Genomic DNA, 21,942 nt, shown 5'->3' with positions numbered 1-21,942 from the left:
CTGTCGGTGCCTTGAGGTTTTGGCCAGTATGTCTCCACCCTCCTGGTTCCACACATTCCACAGGAAGTGCCACCTTGGTCTGCCTGTGCCATTAGGACACCCTGGCCGGCACATCCCCACACAGGCACTATAGTGTTTAGGGCACCCTGGCCGGCACATCCCCACACAGGCACTATAGGGTTTAGGGCACCCTGGCCGGCACATCCCCACACAGGCGCTATAGTGTTTAGGGCACCCTGGCCGGCACATCCCCACACAGGCGCTATAGTGTTTAGGGCACCCTGGCCGGCACATCCCCACACAGGCGCTATAGTGTTTAGGGCACCCTGGCCGGCACATCCACACACAGGCGCTATAGTGTTTAGGGCACCCTGGCCGGCACATCCCCACACAGGCGCTATAGTGTTTAGGGCACCCTGGCCGGCACATCCCCACACAGGCGCTATAGTGTTTAGGGCACCCTGGCCGGCACATCCCCACACAGGCGCTATAGTGTTTAGGGCACCCTGGCCGGCACATCCCCACACAGGCGCTATAGTGTTTAGGGCACCCTGGCCGGCACATCCCCACACAGGCGCTATAGTGTTTAGGGCACCCTGGCCGGCACATCCCCACACAGGCGCTATAGTGTTTAGGGCACCCTGGCCGGCACATCCCCACACAGGCGCTATAGTGTTTAGGGCACCCTGGCCGGCACATCCCCACACAGGCGCTATAGTGTTTAGGGCACCCTGGCCGGCACATCCCCACACAGGCGCTATAGTGTTTAGGAGCTCCTCTCACCCATATTTATTATTATTTTAACTTTAATATGGAAGAGTGAAAACAGCACACAGTCCTCACATCACTGGGCAGACTTCCAATTCTCATGGTTGGAATCAATACACAACTTCCTGTCATGTGACTGGAACTTCCTAATACAATTGGCCCCTCCTGTTCTTCTACCTGCTCCCTCTCTTCATCTAGGGGTGTGTTCAGAGTCACTCCCTGTTATAGATATAGTGCGCTATATAGTGTGTCTGCCATTTTGTAGTGCCATTTGATTTCTCAACAGGAAATCTGACTCACAGGTACACAAAATGTCCTGCAAAATGCTGCAGACAGACAATATACATCATGCTCTATGTGGTAGAGGTCAGCTTTGTATACAAACATAAGCAAATTAAACATAAATAATTACAATACTCTGCCAAAGGTCTTGATATGCAGCTTGTAAGGCCAAACACAACTATGAATGAATAAATGTGCATGATTGTGCATGTGCATGAATGTATAGTTATTAGTGAAGTGTATTTAGTTATTTAAAGCATTATTTTTTGTTAGGCCAATATGAAAAGTGTACTTGATGCAACTGAAATGGACAAATATGAAAAAACATTTCAGTTTTAAATAAATCACAGGCTTACACATCCATTTTCACTTTATCTGCTTTATTCTGTTGATGCTGACGCTGTAGTTTACTATTCGCAATAGGAATGTGGTGTCCGAAATTGTCGTCTTTTTTCACTAATTCCCTATATAGTGAACTACATAGATTTCCCTATATAGAGAATAGTGAGCGAACTCAGCCTAGCCTTTCAGTGGTGGAATGACCTCACGGGCTGGGCCATCCCAGCTGGCTGCCAGCAATCACCTATATGTTTACCCAGGGCAGTACCTCCGGAACAGCAGTACCGGGCGCCACTCACACACCTGCGCATGTCCTCTTTTCACTCTGCCATTATTTACTGCATTCTCCCACACAGCCCGATGAAAATGAACTTTATTCCTTTTCTCTGTACCACGTTCATTTATGTTTCAGCTCTACTTTATGTTCTTAAAGCATGTTCTTCAAGATTTTTAACCAGAACTTTTGCATTCTTGGTTACTACGAAGCAAATCGTCTTTAACAGCATAAGTCTCTTCACCAGCTGTCATGTGGCATGTAGAAAAACGACTCTGAGGGCTGGCGTGACCCATATGTAAAACATTCTGAATAGCAATCATGTATATTTGTTCTGACATCCCACTGGATAAGTTACTAAGTGACTGTCTTGGATTCTACTCTGAATCCAGAATTGTCCTCCTAAATCTGAATCAAGTTCTAACATTGGAATCGAGACAGACTGTGCTGATCTCTTGTAATTTCAAGGTTGCATGAGGAGTTAGAACCAAAACACACACACACACAAATAAATCATAATAGTACTGTAGGCTGTGTAAGGTGTACCTAACACATTCGCATGTGCACATGACATGATACCGGTGCCTCAGAGAAAATGTCAACCTTTGGTAACATATCCAGTGACTTTGTGCAGAAAAATACTCATTAAAAAGATTAACAACACAGTGGAGAGAAAAGAGCAAAGAAACTCTCTTCGTCCTCACAGAGAACATACACTACATGATACAATTCATTCATTCAGCTATTAATTAATGTCATTATTTTAATTCCGATTTTCATTATTTCTTTATCATTCCAAAACTTCAGCACTTTCGACAACGTTGGTCCTTTAAAAAAATCGTGATGCCAGGCCGCCATCTAGTGGTGACAGTCAGGAACAACATCACACCGTGAACGTCATGATCATTTCCGCAAAAACGAGTATGACGATGGGAAAGGGAGGAAAACCGTTTTCCAAAAAGTAAAAAAATGTAAAAACAAAACAAAAAAACGCAAAGCTCAACATAACAGATGAATGGCACGCCTATAACCGGCCTTATCTGGGGCAGATGGCATGTGGCCAAAGTAGGCCAGATTTTCAGTGTCAGCTTTGGGTTATGACCACACCCACTGCATCACACACTTTTGGATGGAAATCCCAGAAGCAGCCTGCACACTTTGGTCAAGCCTGTTGCAAATGAAGAATCTCAGTCAAGCTCTCCTCTTAAGTCACACAGTGGGAAGCTACTCCAGACGCAGGTCCACACACCCGTGACACAGCGTGTCCTTTAAACTCCTGTTCGTCTCACATGGGTTGAACCTGGCCTTTCAGTTCAGGTGGGCCGGAGTGCAGTTCTGAACTGAGCTCAGAACTGCTGCCAAAAAGAATTCAATACAGGAGCAGGATTTGGATCCGATATCAGCTGAAATGGAGAATGCAATCAAACTAAAATCTAGCAAAACTCATATTTCAATTCTTATATGGGTAGATCCATGCGCATTTTAAAATTAACAACCTATTCATGTCAGGAGCATAATCTTTAATACAGCTTTTGTAAAAGGAGGATTTTAAAAACAACTGTGATATGATTATCTGTAGGCTTTTGGGGGATATTAAACTGAATTAAAATGAATTTCTGCGGCCACACAGGTGCAAAATTAAACAGGTGTGATGATAACAGCTGATCACAGGCTATGTTTCCATATAGTGATCTGACTTCCAGCTTCTCATTCAAGGAGTATTCAAAACATTATGATCGTTCCTAACACTGGCTGCAGTGGTAGATGTCTTTGGAAGCTGCAGAACTTTTTAACCTTAATTCAGATTCAAACTTAAAATCTGCACTGATATTTTTTTTCTTTTAGATCCAAACTGTGGGCATCCAGGTTAAACTGGAGATCTGAGCTGGAGTCACACCCAGCAGTCGCTCCAGATCAAGGCCAAATTGTGCAGATGTAACACTGGTTTTTACAGCAATAAGTTTGGCACCAAGGTGTAGTTGTGGGTAGGTGGATGAGGGGCATCCAACTACAGGAAGTACAGGAAACTGAGGGAAATATCCGGCCAAAAGAATGCAGGAGGATTTGGCTTTTTCTCCTGAGGGCGCTTCTGGAAATCCAGGCGACGGATGTGAAGGAGGCAGAACATGGAGAAGGCTCAGTTATGGGTCAGGCACTGGAACCTGTTCTTGAAGTAGAGCAGGCCGTTCTTGGTGTGGCTGGCATCCGAGGAGGCGGACGGGTAGCGGAACTTGGCATAGGTCTTGTCACTGTCCGACTCCTGCCAGGGCAGCTTGATCTTGGTGGCGTGGCTGACGATGACATCATCGCAGGATCCGACGTGAAAGGAGCCCAAGCCATCGATGAAAAACTCTGAGGGACAAACCAAAGGCAGTGCTGGGGTGTGAGTGTGCACTCTGAGAGATGCCTCTGCAGTTGTCATCGAGAACCCTTTAAACAGCTATGCTGAACTACTATGTCCATCCATCTGTCAACCCTTTAGCAGGGTCATGGGGTCAGGATTTCATGTTATAATGAAATCTTTATTTTGAGTGTGTATGGTTTGGGCTTGAGCCCATCCCCGGCAGCTTAAGGGGTACATTCTGCCAGTCCATCACAGAGCACACACAATTATATACTATGGGCAATTTAAACATGCCATTTAGCTTATGTCAGCCATGTTAGCTGCATGGCATTAGACTGCCCACATGATACGAGGAGAACATGCCACTCCACACACAAAAACCCCAACCTTGGATGTGTGAGCCACTGTGATGCCTTATATCACCACATACAGACTTAATATATGAGTAATTCCTGATAGTGACAATTTTTTTGATTCTGATGTTGCTTGGTTTCATAAGACTGAGAGCCTGAATTGAAGGCAGGACAGTCATTCTTGGGTTGGGTGAGTAAAGGAGACGAAAGGGGAGAAAGAACCATCCTGGCAGACCCCCCCCCCCCCCCCCGTGACATGATCACTTACCCAGGTGAGCGACCCGTGCGAGACGGGGGTCGAAACCCACTTGCTGGACCTTGTCGGTGCGGGCCAAGAAGAAGTTGATGACGCCATCGGTGATGACGCAGTTGGGGAAGCCCTGGACCACGTGGTGGAAGCCCCGTCTCATGTGCAGGCAGTCCCCGTCTTCCTCCCCCGCCTCGATGGAGATGGTGTGTCGGTATGTGGCAGTGTAGCCCGTGGCCTCCCGTACTGCCCCGCCCACCTGAGTACACAGATAGCCATCACTTACCAACTGAACACAACCAAAGCTGTGTAAATGTGTGCCATTCGAGCGCCAACAGGCTTGACCGAGGGTCAGTGGGCCAGACCTTCTAGACTAGACACACATGGATCAGCCACACGGGTTCTGATCTGAATTCTGTTGCGCAGTGTTTCCTGCATATGACTTCACTGCTTCTGCAAGAGTTGCGCAACCCACAGCTGGGTGTAACCAAGCAGAATGAGAAGTGAACCGGAAATACTGCCTTGGTTGAACCTAAGCCGATGGTTTAGATACCGATTATACACAAATAGATTGTAACGAATATCTCTGAACTTAGCTGATACTTTCAGCCAAAAGTGTGCAGTTGCATCCTTAAGAAATCCTTCTAGAACTTGTGGTTGCCACCTTCTTGCAGGAATCCACATCCTCATGAAAAATATGTCTTAGAAGCTATTAAACTGGCAAGAGGCTCTTTCAGCTTCCTCTGAAGCCGACTTGTCGACCTAGACCCATCTGCTGCTCCTCACCAGGTCTAGCGTGGTGCTCTCCAGCACATCCACCAGCTTCTCCAGCTTCGTGTTGGCCGTGAAGATGAAGTCATCATCTACCCACAAGACGTATTTTGTGGTAACTTGGGACACAGCCAGATTCCTTCCTGCAAACCAACCCTGTGACAGAAAAGAGGATCTGTGAGGAAAGAACCCATTCTAATGCCAACGGGATATTTTTGGAAAACATTCTCATCCATGCAACCATATGTTCTGCACAGAACAGGGGTCTTGGCAAGGTGACCTTGTCTTTTGTAGGAAGGAGCACAACCTCTATTAGTTATCAGGTGTTCAAATGATGAAGGGATAAATTGGATCCCATGTGCATGAAGGCTGGTTAAAAAATTGGTGAGTTTCCCATGCTTACTGTATTTTTAGGCTATATGAAACTTGGAGTTTCATATTTCTCTGTTTGACCAACACTGAGCTCCAAGGCAGACCACCACCCAAAGGTCTGTACTATTACCAACCTCTGGGTTATAATCCCACTACACTATGACAATCTCTGCTGACCAGGACACACGATTCATAACAGCCCCATTGATATGTGTGGAATTTCAGAACGAGGAACCTTTGCAATACAAGGGTTCTATGAATAATTACTGAGTCTTTTATTGCTATATACTGCATGCTCATTTTATACACTTCAGGAGAGACATGAGACAGAATTTCTGTATTACATGTTACTGAGAGCATTCCTTTAGAGAAGGCACAGGAAATCAACACTGACTACTTCCATAAGATTAATTGAATTACTATAGTGTAAGAGAAAATTGTACTCCAAATGCCTAAAATGTGAGTTTTGTTGACTACATTGTTTCAGAGGCAAGCAATATGTGGAAAGTGTGGAATTTTAGGTGCCAAAAATGTCCAAAAGATAGCACAAGGTCCTTCCAGAACAACCGTAAGTGGACCCCGTTTTCAATGCTCTGCAGCACCGAGCCATCCATAGAGTCGGCATACCTTTCCGAAGGGCATGATGTAATGTTCAATGTTGGGCCCGGTCACCGACTTCGGATACTCGCTGTCATCTGCCACCACGATGGTGACGTCTGGGTAGTAACGGCGTATGCTGTCGATCAGACCTTGCAGCTTGTCATAGCGGAGGAACGTTTTGGTTGCTATAGTGACCAGGGCACTGATATTATATTCTGGGCAAAAAGAAACAAAAAAAAGTGTCTAATATTAAAAAGACTGGTGTACTGCTGTGTAGAACGTAATGATATTAGGAAAATATTCCATCCTTAGACAGGATGCCAGTCCAACACAGGGCTCTGTCTCGCTCTCTCACACGCACATGTAGGGTAAACATATCCTTATGGGGACCGCTCATTCATTTCAATGGGAAAAATGCTAAAGCTAACTATGATAACCTTAACCCCTACCCTGCCCTAACCATAATCATAAGTAATCTAACAAAATACAAGAGTTTTTGCATTTTTAGTTTTTTCATAGCAGTCACCGATTTTTATAAAATGGAGTTTTCCCTTATGGGGACCAGGAAACCGGGAGACCTATCAGCAGCATTTGACACGGTTAACCACAAGACTCTCCTATCCATCCTTAGGAGTCTTGGCATTGGTGGTTTGGCTTGGCAATGGCTTGCATCCTACCTCGAAGGCCGATCATACCGAGTGACATGGAAAGGACTCACATCTACCCCACGTAGTCTCTTCACTGGCGTCCCTCAGGGCTCAGTTCTTGGCCCACTCCTGTTCTCCCTCTATACCAAATCTCTTGGTGAGGTCATATCCTCTCATGGCTTCTCTTACCACTGCTATGCAGATGACACTCAACTCATCCTCTCCTTCCCTCCTTCAGACACTCATGTCTCCACTAAGATGTCTGCATGTCTAGGTGATATCTCATCTTGGATGACCGCTCACCAACTGAAACTCAACCCTAATAAAACGGAATTGCTGTACATCCCCGCTGACTCATCTCCCCTCCTGGACCTTGCGATCTCCCTCGACAACTCCCTGATCCGTCCTTCGGTTACTGCTCGCAACTTTGGGGTTACCATGGACAATTGTCTGTCCTTTTCCTCTCATATCGCCAACGTTTCCCGCTCTTGTCGGTTAATCCTGTTTAATATCAGAAGGATATGTCGATTTCTTTCCACACAGGCTACCCAGATACTCGTTCAGTCCCTCGTCATCTCCCGCCTTGACTACTGCAACGAGCTCCTAGCGGGTTTACCACTGAGCGTCATTCGTCCCCTCCAACTGATTCAGAATGCAGCTGCTCGACTTGTTTTCAACCTTGTTCTCCCACACCACTCCTTTGCTGCGCTCCCTACACTGGCTTCCTGTGGCTGCCCGCATCAGATTCAAAACACTGATGCTCGCATACAAAGCCAAAAATGATCTGGCTCCATCCTACCTAAAAGACCTCATCACACCCCGCACTGCACCACGATCTCTCCGATCTTCCAGCACTGCTCGACTGGTCCCACCACCCCTCAAGGCACAAGGAAGACACACCTCCCGGTGTCCGAACAGCTGAGTCACTGAATGTCTTCAAAAGACTACTTAAAACACACCTTTTCCAGAAATACCTGAATTAGCACTTCTGGCATTATACTTTCTGGCAGCTAGTATCGGGAAAAATTCATTGTAGAGTCTTAAAGCACTTATGTAAGTCGCTCTGGCTAAGGGCGTCTGCCAAATGCTGTAAATGTAAATGTAAATGTAAAAAAAACCGGATATTTATCACGTTATGGGGACATTGTGTCCCCATAAGGATAGGTAAACCCGCTCACACATACACACATGCACACATACACACATGCGCACCCACACATACACAGACCTGTACTCACAACCGTGGGTTTCTCTCAGTGAAAACATGGCCGAAAACAGTGACAGCACTTATGGTGGCTATGTTATTATTTTAATATTTGTGCAAAAATAAACTTTATAGTGCTACAGATTTTATTGTTGGTTTTCAGTATACAACTTGGTGAAATGATTCCCTACTTTTTGAACATTTTCAGTACATTTTAACAATACCATGATAATACTGATAACTGTAATAAAGTTTCATATCATTTCATCTGTATTAGGAAAATATTAATTTCTACACAAAACATTAAGAAAACAATTTGTATGGAAAGGGGATTATAATTTAAGAAAAAATCTCTGTAACAAACAAAAAACAAAAATCATAGGAGTCAATTATTTCCTGTTATACCAGAGTGGGAGGGTTATGCTATTAACCGGGGGGGGGAGGGTATTATGGGATTAATGGCAAGCAGCAGAACTGCAGGCCGCCCAAGGTGCCCAGTGACAGTTCACAGTGTGATCATGTGATCCATGCCTGTTTACCTCCTTTGGGACCGGGGTTGTACAGTCTCGGGGTGACGCCGTGGCGGACCTTGATCGTGAAGACTGATTGGTGACCGTCTGTCTCAAACTGCACTGAAAACAAAGCAAATATGCAACTGCATTTTCGTTTCCAATGAACAAAACATTGCTGCAAATTCACAGTGACTGCGCACTAACAATCTGTGGAAACATGGGGCCTATCACAGGAAGCACAGAAGGTCAGAAAATTCACATCATAGACTAAAGGCTCTTCGGAGACCGATTTCTATGGGCTGTGGGAGGGGCAACACCATTTACCTGGTCAAATGCAATACAGATTCATGATGAAAAATCACTTCTGTCATTGCAGGAAGGAACTACAGTACTAGAGTTTGGATCTGAATAGTTCTTTCCAAAGACAGATACTGATATGTGCGGATTTTAATGTTCGGTATTTTCCTGAATTTGTCTTGTTTATTGCAGCTGATAATGGACACTATAGGCTTTGATCTTGCTTCAGATTTGATGTTTTTTGAAAAAACATCACTTTGAAAAGGAAAAGAAAGTCATTGGTTTAACTTTGTTTTGATAATATAATATTAATGTACATTTTTTTCCTTTTTTAATTTTAAAATGACTAATGTCTTTTAACTAGTTATATCCTCCTGAGACCCAAGGAAAAAAGTGTCCTTCAATTATAGATTTTCTGTCTTTGGAGGAAATAAGACACCTTACAATTTAGATGTTTTCAAATTTATTTTTATTTTTAATTTCACAGCATGTCCTCTTTAGTGTACAACAGGAATAAATATGTTTCCTTACATCAGTGAAAAGATAGATGCAAAAACAAAATGTCCACTACAATGGACATAAATGAATGTGTGGGGTCTCAGGAGGTGTATTGGGATGAATTCGCGGACGATTACGTCACCCACGTGACATGGAATTAACTTTACTATAATATTCTAGAAAGTTGTAATTGTGGATTAATTCCGATCACGTGTGGACTGATCGTCCTGAAATTCAGATCAATCGTCCATGATTCACCCCGAATGTTACTAAACTGCACGAACATGTTATTTACCGATCCCCTGTAAAACCTAATTTTGCCATAAATAACTTGGGCTCATAAAAAGAAGCCAGGATGCTAATCTGGGCCATTAGATCAGCATGCAGGATGCTTATCTTGGCTTCGGGAGATAGGGTGGGGGGTCGGTATACAGCACACTATATTGCCTTTAGGGGGGAACAGGGAGGCATTGCGCAAGGACGCCTGGTGCCAGGACGCCTATCTTACTGTATTATCGCAAGCAGCATCACTGGCCAGCTTACCCCTTCCCGCACGCAACACTAAATTTACTATAAAGGAAGGGGAGATCCCAGCACTGACCGGAGCTCAGCCGTGGGATAGAGCGCGCATCGCCCGGCACTTTCTCGGGACTCACGTGTTGGTCTCCTGCCAGGACTGAAAAGGGCTCCCCAGTCCGTGTGTGAAGGTGGGTGATGATGGCACGTCCGAGTGTAAATAGTTTTGCATCTGCTTATGCGTTTAATTGATTAATGGGGATTAATTATAATAATGATAATAATATAATGATAATAATTTGTCTATATTTTATTATTTCTTTTCTATATACTTTAGTTCGTATGATATATACTATTTTATATCCCTTGTAGTACGAGGTTATCTTGCATTACATTCGATACGATAGCTTGGTATTGATGTTAATGCAAGGTTATTTTGTATTACTTATTAAAGTGTTTTTGAGTGAACCTAAGCGTGCCTGTTTGTTCCTTCGAGAGCCCTATATCCCTCTCTCATCCATTTTAATACAGGAGGTTACAGTGGAATTATGTTTTGCTTTAATGAGCGGAATGAAGTGAATGAATCTTTTAAATTGTTAAAACGGAATAAAATTCAACTTCCCCTGCAATTCCAGGATATTATAATCAACTCTGATATTTTCTGAATGCATCTACGGGTGCTGAACCCACACCTCTCTATCTACGGGTGCTGAGCCCACACCTCTCTATCTACGGGTGAGGAGCCCACACCTCTCTATCTACGGGTGCTGAACCCACACCTCTCTATCTATGGGGGCTGAACCCACACCTCTCCATCTACGGGTGCTGAGCCCACACCTCTCTATCTATGGGGGCTGAACCCACACCTCTCCATCTATGGGTGCTGAGCCCACACCTCTCCATCTATGGGGGCTGAACCCACACCTCTCTATCTACGGGTGCTGAGCCCACACCTCTCTATCTATGGGGGCTGAACCCACACCTCTCCATCTACGGGTGCTGAACCCACACCTCTCCCATCTACAGGTGCTGAGCCCACACCTCTCTATCTATGGGTGCTGAGCCCACACCTCTCTATCTATGGGTGCTGAGCCCACACCTCTCTATCTATGGGGGCTGAACCCACACCTCTCTATCTACGGGTGCTGAGCCCACACCTCTCTATCTACGGGTGCTGAACCCACACCTCTCTATCTACTAGGGATGCAACGGTACTCGGTAAAATACCGGACCGTTCGGTACGCGCTGCATGGTCCGGTACGCCCTTGTGTACCGCGGTATTTCGTTTTTGCACTTCCTTTTGAAAATGGCGATTAATGCTTATCAGGCTCCAGTTAAACAGTAAGCACCAATGAGCGAAAGCCCTCCACCATGAGTTAATGTCCAATCACTGTTGTGGCTCCACCCACTCGCCCTCTCACACTGACATAACTGGAGCTGAGCTCGCAGCTCGGTACGCAGACGCAGTAAAAAATACAAACAAACAAGTATGGCCAGCACTAGCGGAACAATTGAGAGGCATGGATTTTTTTCGGGTTCGCTGTAGAATACAACGACCAGGGAGACAAAACAGTTAATAGAAATGTCACTGTTTGTAAACATTGCCTAACATGTGTCCCATACGCTAATGGAAACACGAGCAATATGGCTAAGCATCTCAAGCTCCTGAACGGAGGACAGACGAAAAGGTAACTGTAGGTAAACAAGTGTCTATCGGAAAAGCTTTTCAACAGACATTCCCTGCTACATTCGATAAACATAAGGAAATAACCCGTGCAGTGGGAACGTTCATTGCTAAAGATTTGCAACCCTTTTCTGTTGTCGAAGATGCGGGGTTTTGCCACTTAATTAAAATGCTTGACCCACGTTATGTTGTGCCCTGCCGTACACATTTCAGCGACGTTATAATTCCCGACCTCTATGACAAAGCGCGCAAAGCCATCGAAAACGATTTGGCTCAAGCACAGAGCCTCGAGTGGAATATAGAGTGTTTAGAGCACTTTAAGAGGCACTTTAACATTTTTTAAAGTGTTTTTGTTTACATTTTGTAAGTTTGAATTTTATACATGTATAGATATTTTATACATAAATAAGAGGCAGTTTATTATTTGTTTTCTTGTGTTATTTGTAGTGTTGTATTTAAACCGAACCGAAACCGTGGCCCAAATACCGAGGTACATACCGTACCGTGGGATACCTGTACCGTTGCACCCCTACTATCTACGGGTGCTGAACCCACACCTCAAAAATGTTTTCCATAAAAGCTTCACTCTGTGTAAATTTCTTACAAATCTTGTAATAATTTCTCTAATAATTTTCAAAGGGCAGACTGTGTAAACTTTACTTCTGTTCCATCAATACATTTATTTAGCAAATGCTTTTATCCAAAGAAACGGTTATTTTGAAGAGAGCAGGATCAGGGGGGGTTAAGGGCCTTGCTTAAGGGTACAAGGTGAAACTTGGATCAGATTAGCTTATTAGCTCATCCGGGGCTGACACCCCATAGTGTTGCAAATTTAACTGACATTCCTCCCAAGACAGGACAAGGTCCGGATGTTTGCTGAGGCCCCGGATGAAATGACTCTACCAATCTGGGGATTTGAGCTGGTTAATTTTCTGATTACAGGCACAGTAACCTGCTGTGCCAGACAGTCCCACACACACCTCTGTCATTATGCAGAGAGCTAAGCAAACTAGCTTTACAGCGTGGGTGGAGCCGTTGAGTGGGCTTACCTGTGTCTGCAGTGCTTGGGTGGAAAAGCGTGTTGGTATAGGTAACGAACTGGAGCTGCCTGTTCAGACGGGGGAGCAGACTGCTCCAGAGGGTCATGTGCATCTCGCCTTCTCCCCTAACACTGACTCCCTCCACCACGGCCGCCAGGTGGAACACACCCAGCGTAGCGGTCAAGTTCACCTGCGTGGGGGAATCGGAAGGGAGATGGTCCGGGGATTAAAGAAAAGCCCACAGTGACACAGAGAATGCTGGATGGCCGGTGACTTACCAGGTGAAGATCTTTGGAGGTTTCTTCTAAAGCCAGTCCTATAAATCAACCCATTAAAAAAACAGTTAACTCATATCAGAACAGCTGGCCCACATCAGCTACAGAAGTACATGGCTCCCATAACTTTACTAAAACATAATGATTAATATCTGTATATGCATGATGAGACATGCATCCCGCAGGCTACATTCCAAACAGTTTGTGTAACAGAGGAACAGTGATAGTGAATCACAAAACAGACAGATTCAGACTAAAACTGCGGCTTAATTTTACACTAACAGTCAAAGGTTTCTGCAGACACTGAGATTCTCCACATTTGCATGTTACTCACTTAACATTTACTAAAAATACACTCAATATTCTTTGCTAACAAGTGTTTATAAAATAAAATGTTTATAAATGTTTAAGAAATAAAAGGAAAAGCAGCAAAAAGCTGTGGTGCACAAAAGCTGTGTATTTAAATATTCAAGCTACATTTTACAGTTTTTTCCAATCATTTTAACGTGTTTCAATACCATCTCCACTTTTTCGAAACACTTAGCACATGCACCATGCCATTGGACTATGTGAGCTAAACTATGTATACTTTTGCATTGCTTTGACACAATATGCATTCAATCACCACTTCCCCCAAATTTCATGAATACTTCTCTCAGTCAGTGTTCGCCACCAGCAAAACTTTGTACAACTACAGCTGATTTTTCAGACGTTTAGATAATCTGCTCGAAACTGTTAACTTTCAGGTCAAAACCTAATGAAATTTAGAGCACTGTAAACTGAAACATGCTGCATTTTGACAGACAAAGGACACTATGCACTTGCACTAACACAAATAATTATGCTTCTAGCAGAAATTTTGTAATTTTGTTTTTGTTTGCTGCTTTGTTACCATCTATACAAATGAGGCCGTGGAGTGTCCCTTTCCTTTTTGCAAAGCAACACAATGTATTCTGTGCAAAAATAGTGGTTATGGCAACACATATATTACAGTAAAACATTTACATTTATTCATTTAGCATGCATTTTTATCCAAAGTGACAGTGAAGTACTACAGGGACAGTCCCCTTGGAGCAAGTTGGGGTCAAGGGCCTTGCTCAGGGGCACAATGGTGGCGCCCCCTGGGAGTGAACTCACAACCTTCTGGTGTTCCTAATGGGAGCCCAGCCACCACCACCATCCCCCTAGATCACCACCAAGCATTTTAAAATGCTTGAAGCTGGAAAGCTGAATGAAAACACACACCTGGCTGTAATTTCAGCTAGGCACCTATCCAGGAATTTGTGTGGTTAGTGCCAATTTGCCATATGTACAAAAGGGGCCATCTTTGGATTGGTATTTTCCATGGCCATTTTTCTTTAGCTAGTGAAAAATGGATGCCGCAAGAGGCAGAGGAAGCGCAAGAAGACATCAACGGAGAGGAAGAGGAAGAACCATGTTTACTTATGAAATCAGAGCCACATGTTGTAACTCATGGTCTGTCCCTGAGGGAAGCGGGTCTAAGAGTTCAGCCCCACCTGCCTAGATCCACAGTGACACCAATTGTCAGGATATTCAGGCAAAGCAACAGATACTATACACTATTTAGAGCATTCTGACTGAAGGCACTTGATTGATGTGTATATTACTGTAGTGGTGTGATTTGAGGAAAGTCTCTGGGGAAAAAACTGATGCATCGATGCACGTTGGTCTTTACTGTAACCCACTACTGTAGGATTTAGCGTTTACCTCCCACAGGAGGGAGAGGAAGAATTTACCGGTATTTGTGACTGTGTGGGACAATGTGGCCTTTCATCATTCCCGCCAAGTCACAGAGGGGTTTATTGCCCATCCCTGGATGATGTCATTATTCTTGCCACCATACTCTTCATTCCTCAACCCCATTGAAGATTTTTTTTGGAATGGAAGGTATATGACCATCGGCCACATGATCAGATGTCGCTTTTAGATGCAATGGCTGCTGGGTGTGTGGGCATCCATGTGGAGGACATCCAGAGCTGGATAAGGCACTCAAAGGGATTGTGAAGTGTTTTGGTGGTTTTAGTGCATTTTGATATGCTCAGATGCATGTTTGTACAGTTCACTGTGTGAAGTGTTTTGAAAAAGTGGACATGGTATTGAGACAAGTGTGAAAATGATTGGAAAAAACTAAAAATTCAACATAATCAATTCAGGGTCCCCAGGAGCCGTGGGGAGGCACCATAAACCTGGGCTGTACCCGGGGGGGGGCACTGGTGGGACACTACATATCGGGCTCCTAGAAGCAAATGTATTATTCACAGACGCACAGCCATAAATAGAGAAATGAGCGAAACAAAAAACAGGTTTTTCCATGGCTGTAATTAGAGACACCAATTAACTAACATTACTGTATCGATTTAGACTGCAAGAGGAAGCTAGAGGAAGCTAGAGGAAGCTAGAGGAATCGGAAAAAAACAAATGTGTCAGCGGACGAACGTACACAGATGAAAAGCTGCACGGAAACCCCCAACGTCAGTGTGCAGCGACTGCGTTAGCTACTGAGCCATGGCACCACAGCCTCGAAACAGCTACAGGTTTATTTAACCACTACAAAGTAACAGGGGAATGAATTGCTACTTGCAGTTGCAAATCCACATAGCTACATAGGCATCTAGCTACAGTATATACCGTCAGTTGTTATTTGGCCTAACAGCAAGAAACAAGTTCTAATCTTTAGGGTGGGGCTGTAATGGTGCAGTAGATTAGCAATCACATTCCTGCTAACATTATGTTCTGTTGTATGGTGCCCTTATCTCTGGTTCTTTTTATTTGGGGGTCAAAAATCCCTACAGTAATGGACTAAGTTGAAGTCATAGCATTTTTATACAGGTCATCGTTGAGTTACGACCTATGAAACTTATGACTGATTGTCTTTACCACCGTTCCAAGGCTGCAAACATGCGGTCACAACTGTGCGGCATCTAGCAGCGTGAGAGTTGCCCAGTGTGAGTGTATGACAGGTTCCACCACTACTGCCGGTATCACTAGCATCCCCGTGAGAAAATTGTGATAAAAAGGTTAAAAAACACCAAACTATATGACTTAAAGATGGTATAATTCTATTATATGGTATACTATTCATATTTTTGTATATAAAATAAAGGGCTGACTTACGACCAAATCTACTTACTACCGCAATGATCATGGTCGTAAATCGGAACTGGATCTCAAAAATCAGCATAAATCCTGACATATTTCAAAAGACGATTTGACATTTAATGACTGAATAAGAACCTACATTCATGACGGTCGCAGTAGTAAATCTGGTACCTGGAATCAGAATGGTCTTGAGGGGGCGCACTTCAACCCCCTGGGTGGGGTACTGCAGGGGACTGTTGGCTTCTGCTACAATCAGCAGATCCGCGGGGGTCTGGTACCTGGAACAGATGGGACAGAGAGCCCCCCAAGGTTCAGCGACTGAGGGGAACAGCCAGCAATGGGAGTTGCTGCTGTTTGTCCAGCCTGTGCATGTGGGTGGGTGGCTGTATGTGCATGTATCATATTCAGTTAAATTACTTACTCTTTAATTCCCTTAATTTAATTTGTCAGTCTGTTAAATTGAATTGTGGTACAACAAACAGACAAATAGGTTTAAAACCCATTATACCGATACAGTGACTTAAAGGTCATTTCCCCTTGGGGATTAATGAAGTTTATGCAAGTAGTGAACTAAAAACTGCTACTAGCAGAGCAAGTTATTTATAATAAAAAGGACGATTCCTTTGTCTGAGGCTACTAGGACATCATGGTAATAGTAATAGATGATAATAGCCTCGCATGACAACAGCTCCCCCAATCGCTTGGCTCACCTTCTCTGAAAGCCGAGGTACTCCTGTGCCCTGCGCCGCTTCATCTCCTCCAGCTCCGAGGCCTTGAAGGCCGTGTGCAGGGGGTGGGCAGACACCCGTGGGAAGAGCAGCTGGGAGAAGGGCAGCCTCACACCTCTGCTCTCACCCTCGCACACGCATCCGTTTCGCGCCAGCAGACTGTGGGGGACGGGGGTGGGATGAGCAGTCTGCGCCAAGCGTGACTCCCTTCATTTCCTGGCATGTTTTCTCAGCTTTAATGCAAACAATCCCCGGCCATACTGCACTCTATAAAAAGTACATCCTGAGACAGCAGGGGTACAGGGACCTGGGGGAAAGGGGGGCGTATCCACCCCAATATTTAATGTGGCTTCAGTTATCCCCCCAGTAAACAGATCTTTGTATTTAAATAAAGTTGTGCCCTCCCCCCAATATCAAACTCTCTCTTACGCTGTTGTGTGATGGAATGGTACCTTATGCAGAGAGGGTCACTACCATGTGTCTGGTGCCACCTGTTCTAGGCTCCAACCTCATCTCCCTTCCTGCCCCCCCAGGGATGCCCACTATATATTTCGAACCCCATGAAAGCATATCATGTTAGTCGCCCCCAACCCAGACAAACCCAATCATGCCTTCCCCAGCAGCCCACTGACCCAGCCACGCTCTCCTTCACACGGTACGGGATGTCGGCGTAGCGCTGCTCCCCGTCCGCCAGCCTCTCCTCTAGCAGCCTCTCTGCCTCACTCGCCGGCCTCTGCCTCACGTCTACATAGGTGTATGCCCGTGGCGTCCAAGAGCGCAGGAGTGCTGCTACCAACAGAACAGAGGCCACAATCCCCAGCAACACAGTCTTCCGGAGGGAACGCATCTTGGAAGCTGAGGTCCGAACACAGGAAGTAACAGTTTGAGAGATGTTATACTGCTGGCACGCATACTTTCCTGTTGCTTGTTTCCTGTATCAGTCATTCGCACTGAGCAGATATCATGGCTGTTTCACACCCATCTGACTGGAAGTTAGAATACGCCCTCTGTTCTGTTCTGAGTGTGAAAGGCTTAATTGTATGTTAAGAAGGTTTCCTCTCACAGTACAGAGATATGTGGTTAAAATAATTAGCATTCTCAATTTGCCTGTTGCACATTCCCTAAAAATGTCAATCCTAAAATGTAGTATTTGAAAAATAAAATAAGTACCCTACCTTTTGGAGGATGACCATTGATCAGGAAAAACAGTCTCCTGATGTTTTTTCCATGGGTTCCCCTCTATGCAAGTAGGGCGGCAACGCTTAATTGTCTCACAGCTTCCTGATTTCCAGGCCACATGATTTCAGGAAAGGGGTGGTCTCTGGCCGCTTCCCCATCTGCCCAATACATAAATTTACATCCATATATAGAAATATATATAGAAATTGTAGTTTCATGGAACAGCTAGCACTTAACAGAGACACGTCGTATTTCGGTAGTTTCCATTTAGGGGGCATGAAAAATACTAACTCACACTATAAACGACAAAGACAAAAGGGGAAGTTAAAAAAAAAATCATTACGCAAACATCAAGCGCTGTAGTTTATCTTTCAACCAAAAGTGGGTTATATATTTTGCTAATATATCGGTTAACATTTACCCAAATATAATTTGTGAGAAAGTCGGGTAAAATCAAAGAAAAGTAAAAACAGATCGCCAGCACACCACCAAGGCTATACATTAAAAATAAATACGTAGGGCTCATTTCTAAATACCTAGACCTTCATATCTCAAAAAAATCTCACTCAGACTTAAAGTAAATGATGTTTGTTTTACTCGAATATGAACGCAATGTTCTTTAAGTTCTTTTAAGTTTAACTTAAAATGTTACTTTCACATCCTTAAACACTATAATAGACCACGAGTAACGTGAACCAAGTGAAACTTATAGAGATAGATTTCAAAATTGCGCCGATTAACTCTTGCCATCAAATTTGATTTTAGTTTTATTTATTTCCATTTTATTTCCTATAAACTTTTACATTTCGTATAAACATATAGTATGTTCCAGCTTTTGTAATGGGATTTACTTTACAAAAATATACAATTAGCCTACCTTTACATACTGTATTAATAATCATCACTTTAAATTACCACTTTCAATATCATAATTTGAAATTTTGTCATTACAAATTATAAGCTACATCGGTACCAATAATTAGATATCGTAAACCTGTCCTCAAACGTACGTGTCCGTGGTAAGACTGGTCTGCGTTCGTGGTTAATAAAAAAAGAAACTCTGCTGGATAGGTGCTTAAATACCGTGTCCTTAGTAAAACTGCACACGATGTCAGAATTTGCCGTCGTATTGACCCATGGCACAAAAATACTAGGTCATATTATACTTGTATGGGTTTTTAATTAAAAATTGTAGTATTGCCAATTCCTAATCATAGCGGGGGAAGGGATCGACCTCTTTTTTGATATGGGCGCTTCTTGGGAAACATGTGACGCTCGTCGGATCCGTTTTTGGATTCTCCACATTGTCCATTATTGGCGGAGACCAATTTCAAACAGAATATATTACGAAAAACTACACACGACCAGTGTCTGGAGATCTTGAAATATTGTTTCCATTGTTCTTCCAATTGTCTTTCTCCCGCCACCCAAAATTTACTGCGACAAATCGATCCTAAATATTCAGTATCAGTAATTCAGGTGTGGCATGGATTCACTAAAAACGCAGTATGAATCCCACCATGTAAAAGGCTACTTGTTTTATAATGCTTGGCTATTAGAGGCCTCTGCAGACGTACCGCCTTAGCGGCTCCTGCATTTTATCACACAAATGTATCAAAAGGACTGCAATAACATTCAGATTACGACTGCTGTATTTGCACAGTAAAAAAAGAAACATCCAATGATAGGCGACACAAAAGTAAAATAAAATGATGCCTAATATCATTGCCAGAGATACATTCTTGAAACGGTCCGTCTGGAGAAACTGGATTTGACAATCACCGTGACAGGGAAATTAAATAAGATTTTCCTCCACTATATTGCGAATAAAAACAGACGACAGTGTTTAGAGAGAGAAAGAAAATAAATCGCGCCTTACCGCGGTTCCTTCCTGAATGGGATGACAAAATTTCAGTACATCTGACCAAAATGAAACTGTAACACGCAGAGGACATATATAAAGCCTAGTGCATTATGCGGCTGTTCTGCCTTCTGTCCATAAGCCTGCATGGGCTTTGACAGCAAGATGTTTGAAGCCTCTGCCGGCGAATTGTGGAAACTGCAGTTTGCGGTTATTATAACGAGATGTCGAAATAACGAGATAACTATCAGTATATTCAGATAAGTATCTCGAAACAAGTTTCTAGCTTTAATAACTTTTCACGGAAGTATGGTGGGGCGTTTTTAATGATAGAATCGTGTTGTCCAGTACGATGCACACCAGGGCCGTGCAGAGACGTTTAAAGGGGCGGGTGCTCAACGTTAAAAAAGATAGAACAGGCTGAATAACAACAACTCACATTCATGACGAATCTAATATGGAATTATGTGGATATCCATATTAGATCGTTTTTAGTGAAATAAAAGCCCTCCAGAAAAGAAGGGAAAAGTCCTGTAACTTACTTTAAAACAAAACATGTTCCCTAAAACGGTGGACAGAGCTACAGACCCCCTTGTAACACCCTTACCCAGTTAGCTAGCAGTTAATGACCACCACTACTTGTGCAGTTCATAAAAGGACAGGTAATGTTTGTCGCGCTGTTGCACAAACATCACGCTCATTTATTTCAATTCATTTGTTGTTATAGACTATAGTGTGCGCTGTACACCCTATTTACTGTTTTGTTGCAGCCTGCACCTTCCAATAAATTTGCCTGCTTCTCCTCCAGCTCCGCACCACCCAGCCTGCAGAAAATGCGCGTGCACTTTGCGAGCTCGTACCCGGCTCGTAAAGAGCGCGCTCTGCCCTCAAGGGCGAGCATTGGTTAATGGCAGTCATGTGACTGATGCAAGCCAGATCCTTTTATTTAGCAAAATTGAGATTAATAGTTACATTTTATTGTTGAGGGGCAAAGACAGGGCTCCATACGCACATACACATAAAAAAAAACAACAACAACAACAACAACAAAAAACAAGAAAAGGGCACTTGAGGCATCCTGGAGGAAAGGGGCGGGCACCCTCCGCCCCCCCTCTGCACGTGTCTGATGCACACCGATTACGAAACACGTAATCAAGCAGTTCAGCTGTGATACATTTACTTTGTCCCACGGTGCACTGCCTAAATCACACTTTACAACTTAGTTATGGATTAATTTGTGTTATCAATTAACTGTCAATATGTATGAAATGAAGCAATGGTATGTAATATGGATATGATGTAATAATGAAACTGTTAGACAGAAAGTGATCTTGAAAATCCAAGGGGTGTGCATTGCCCCCTGACTCCACTGATCAAGGCACACTTCATAGGACATGATTGTAATTGAAAGATTGCAGGTTCGAATCCCCCCCCAGCAAGTCACCACTGAGGTACCCTGAGCAAGGTACCGTTCCCAAGCACTGCTTCCCGGGCGCTGAATTAGCTGCCCCCTGCTATGTCACGAAAGTCACATATGGGTCAAATGCAGAGGTCACATTTCGTTGTTGCACACTGTGTGCTGTGGTGTGTTGACAATGACCACTGATCACTTAATTCTAATTCTAATTCTAAAATGACTGTCTCATTTTGTTTCAGAGCAATTAACCCTTTAGTGCATTGCCCTCTTGGCATGTAATATGCACACAGTGTATTAATTAATAGCTGTTTTAGAGAACGTGATCTTGAAAATCCAAGGGGTGTCCATTGTCCCCCAGGTTCCCCTGATCCATGCACACGGCATAGGACATGGCTGTCTCATTTTGTTTCAGAGCTATTAACCCTTTAGTGCATTACCCCTATGCCATGTAATATGGATACAATATATAATTAATAACTGATAGAAAGTTATTCTGAAAATCCAAGGGGTGTGCATTGTTCCCTGTAGTCCACTGATCAAAGCACACTTCACTAGAAGTGCCTGTCTTGTCTAGTTATTAACCCATTCATGTATTGTCCCATTGCACATTATAC

The 21,942-nt window shown here is 43.8% G+C and overlaps 1 protein-coding gene across 1 annotated transcript; it reads right to left on the bottom strand.

Annotated features, from left to right (window-relative positions):
* Positions 1–1,413: 1,413 nt before the first annotated feature.
* Positions 1,414–20,234, bottom strand: b4galnt1b (beta-1,4-N-acetyl-galactosaminyl transferase 1b). The gene is made up of 12 exons (XM_023832340.2): positions 19,930–20,234; positions 18,047–18,208; positions 17,504–17,726; positions 16,854–17,030; positions 16,315–16,421; positions 13,027–13,064; positions 12,758–12,938; positions 8,741–8,833; positions 6,378–6,565; positions 5,394–5,534; positions 4,629–4,866; positions 1,414–4,015 (listed from the first exon to the last, which is right to left on the bottom strand). Exons 3-12 carry the CDS (start codon positions 17,716–17,718, stop codon positions 3,801–3,803), a joined length of 1,593 nt encoding a protein of 530 aa, XP_023688108.2. The 5' UTR covers positions 17,719–17,726; positions 18,047–18,208; positions 19,930–20,234; the 3' UTR covers positions 1,414–3,800.
* Positions 20,235–21,942: the final 1,708 nt, after the last annotated feature.

This window comes from Paramormyrops kingsleyae, chromosome 8, assembly GCF_048594095.1.
Source record: "Paramormyrops kingsleyae isolate MSU_618 chromosome 8, PKINGS_0.4, whole genome shotgun sequence".
NCBI classification, from domain to species: Eukaryota; Metazoa; Chordata; class Actinopteri; order Osteoglossiformes; family Mormyridae; genus Paramormyrops; species Paramormyrops kingsleyae.
Note: the sequence above shows the minus strand (reverse complement) of the source record. Positions and strands in the feature narration are given on the sequence as shown.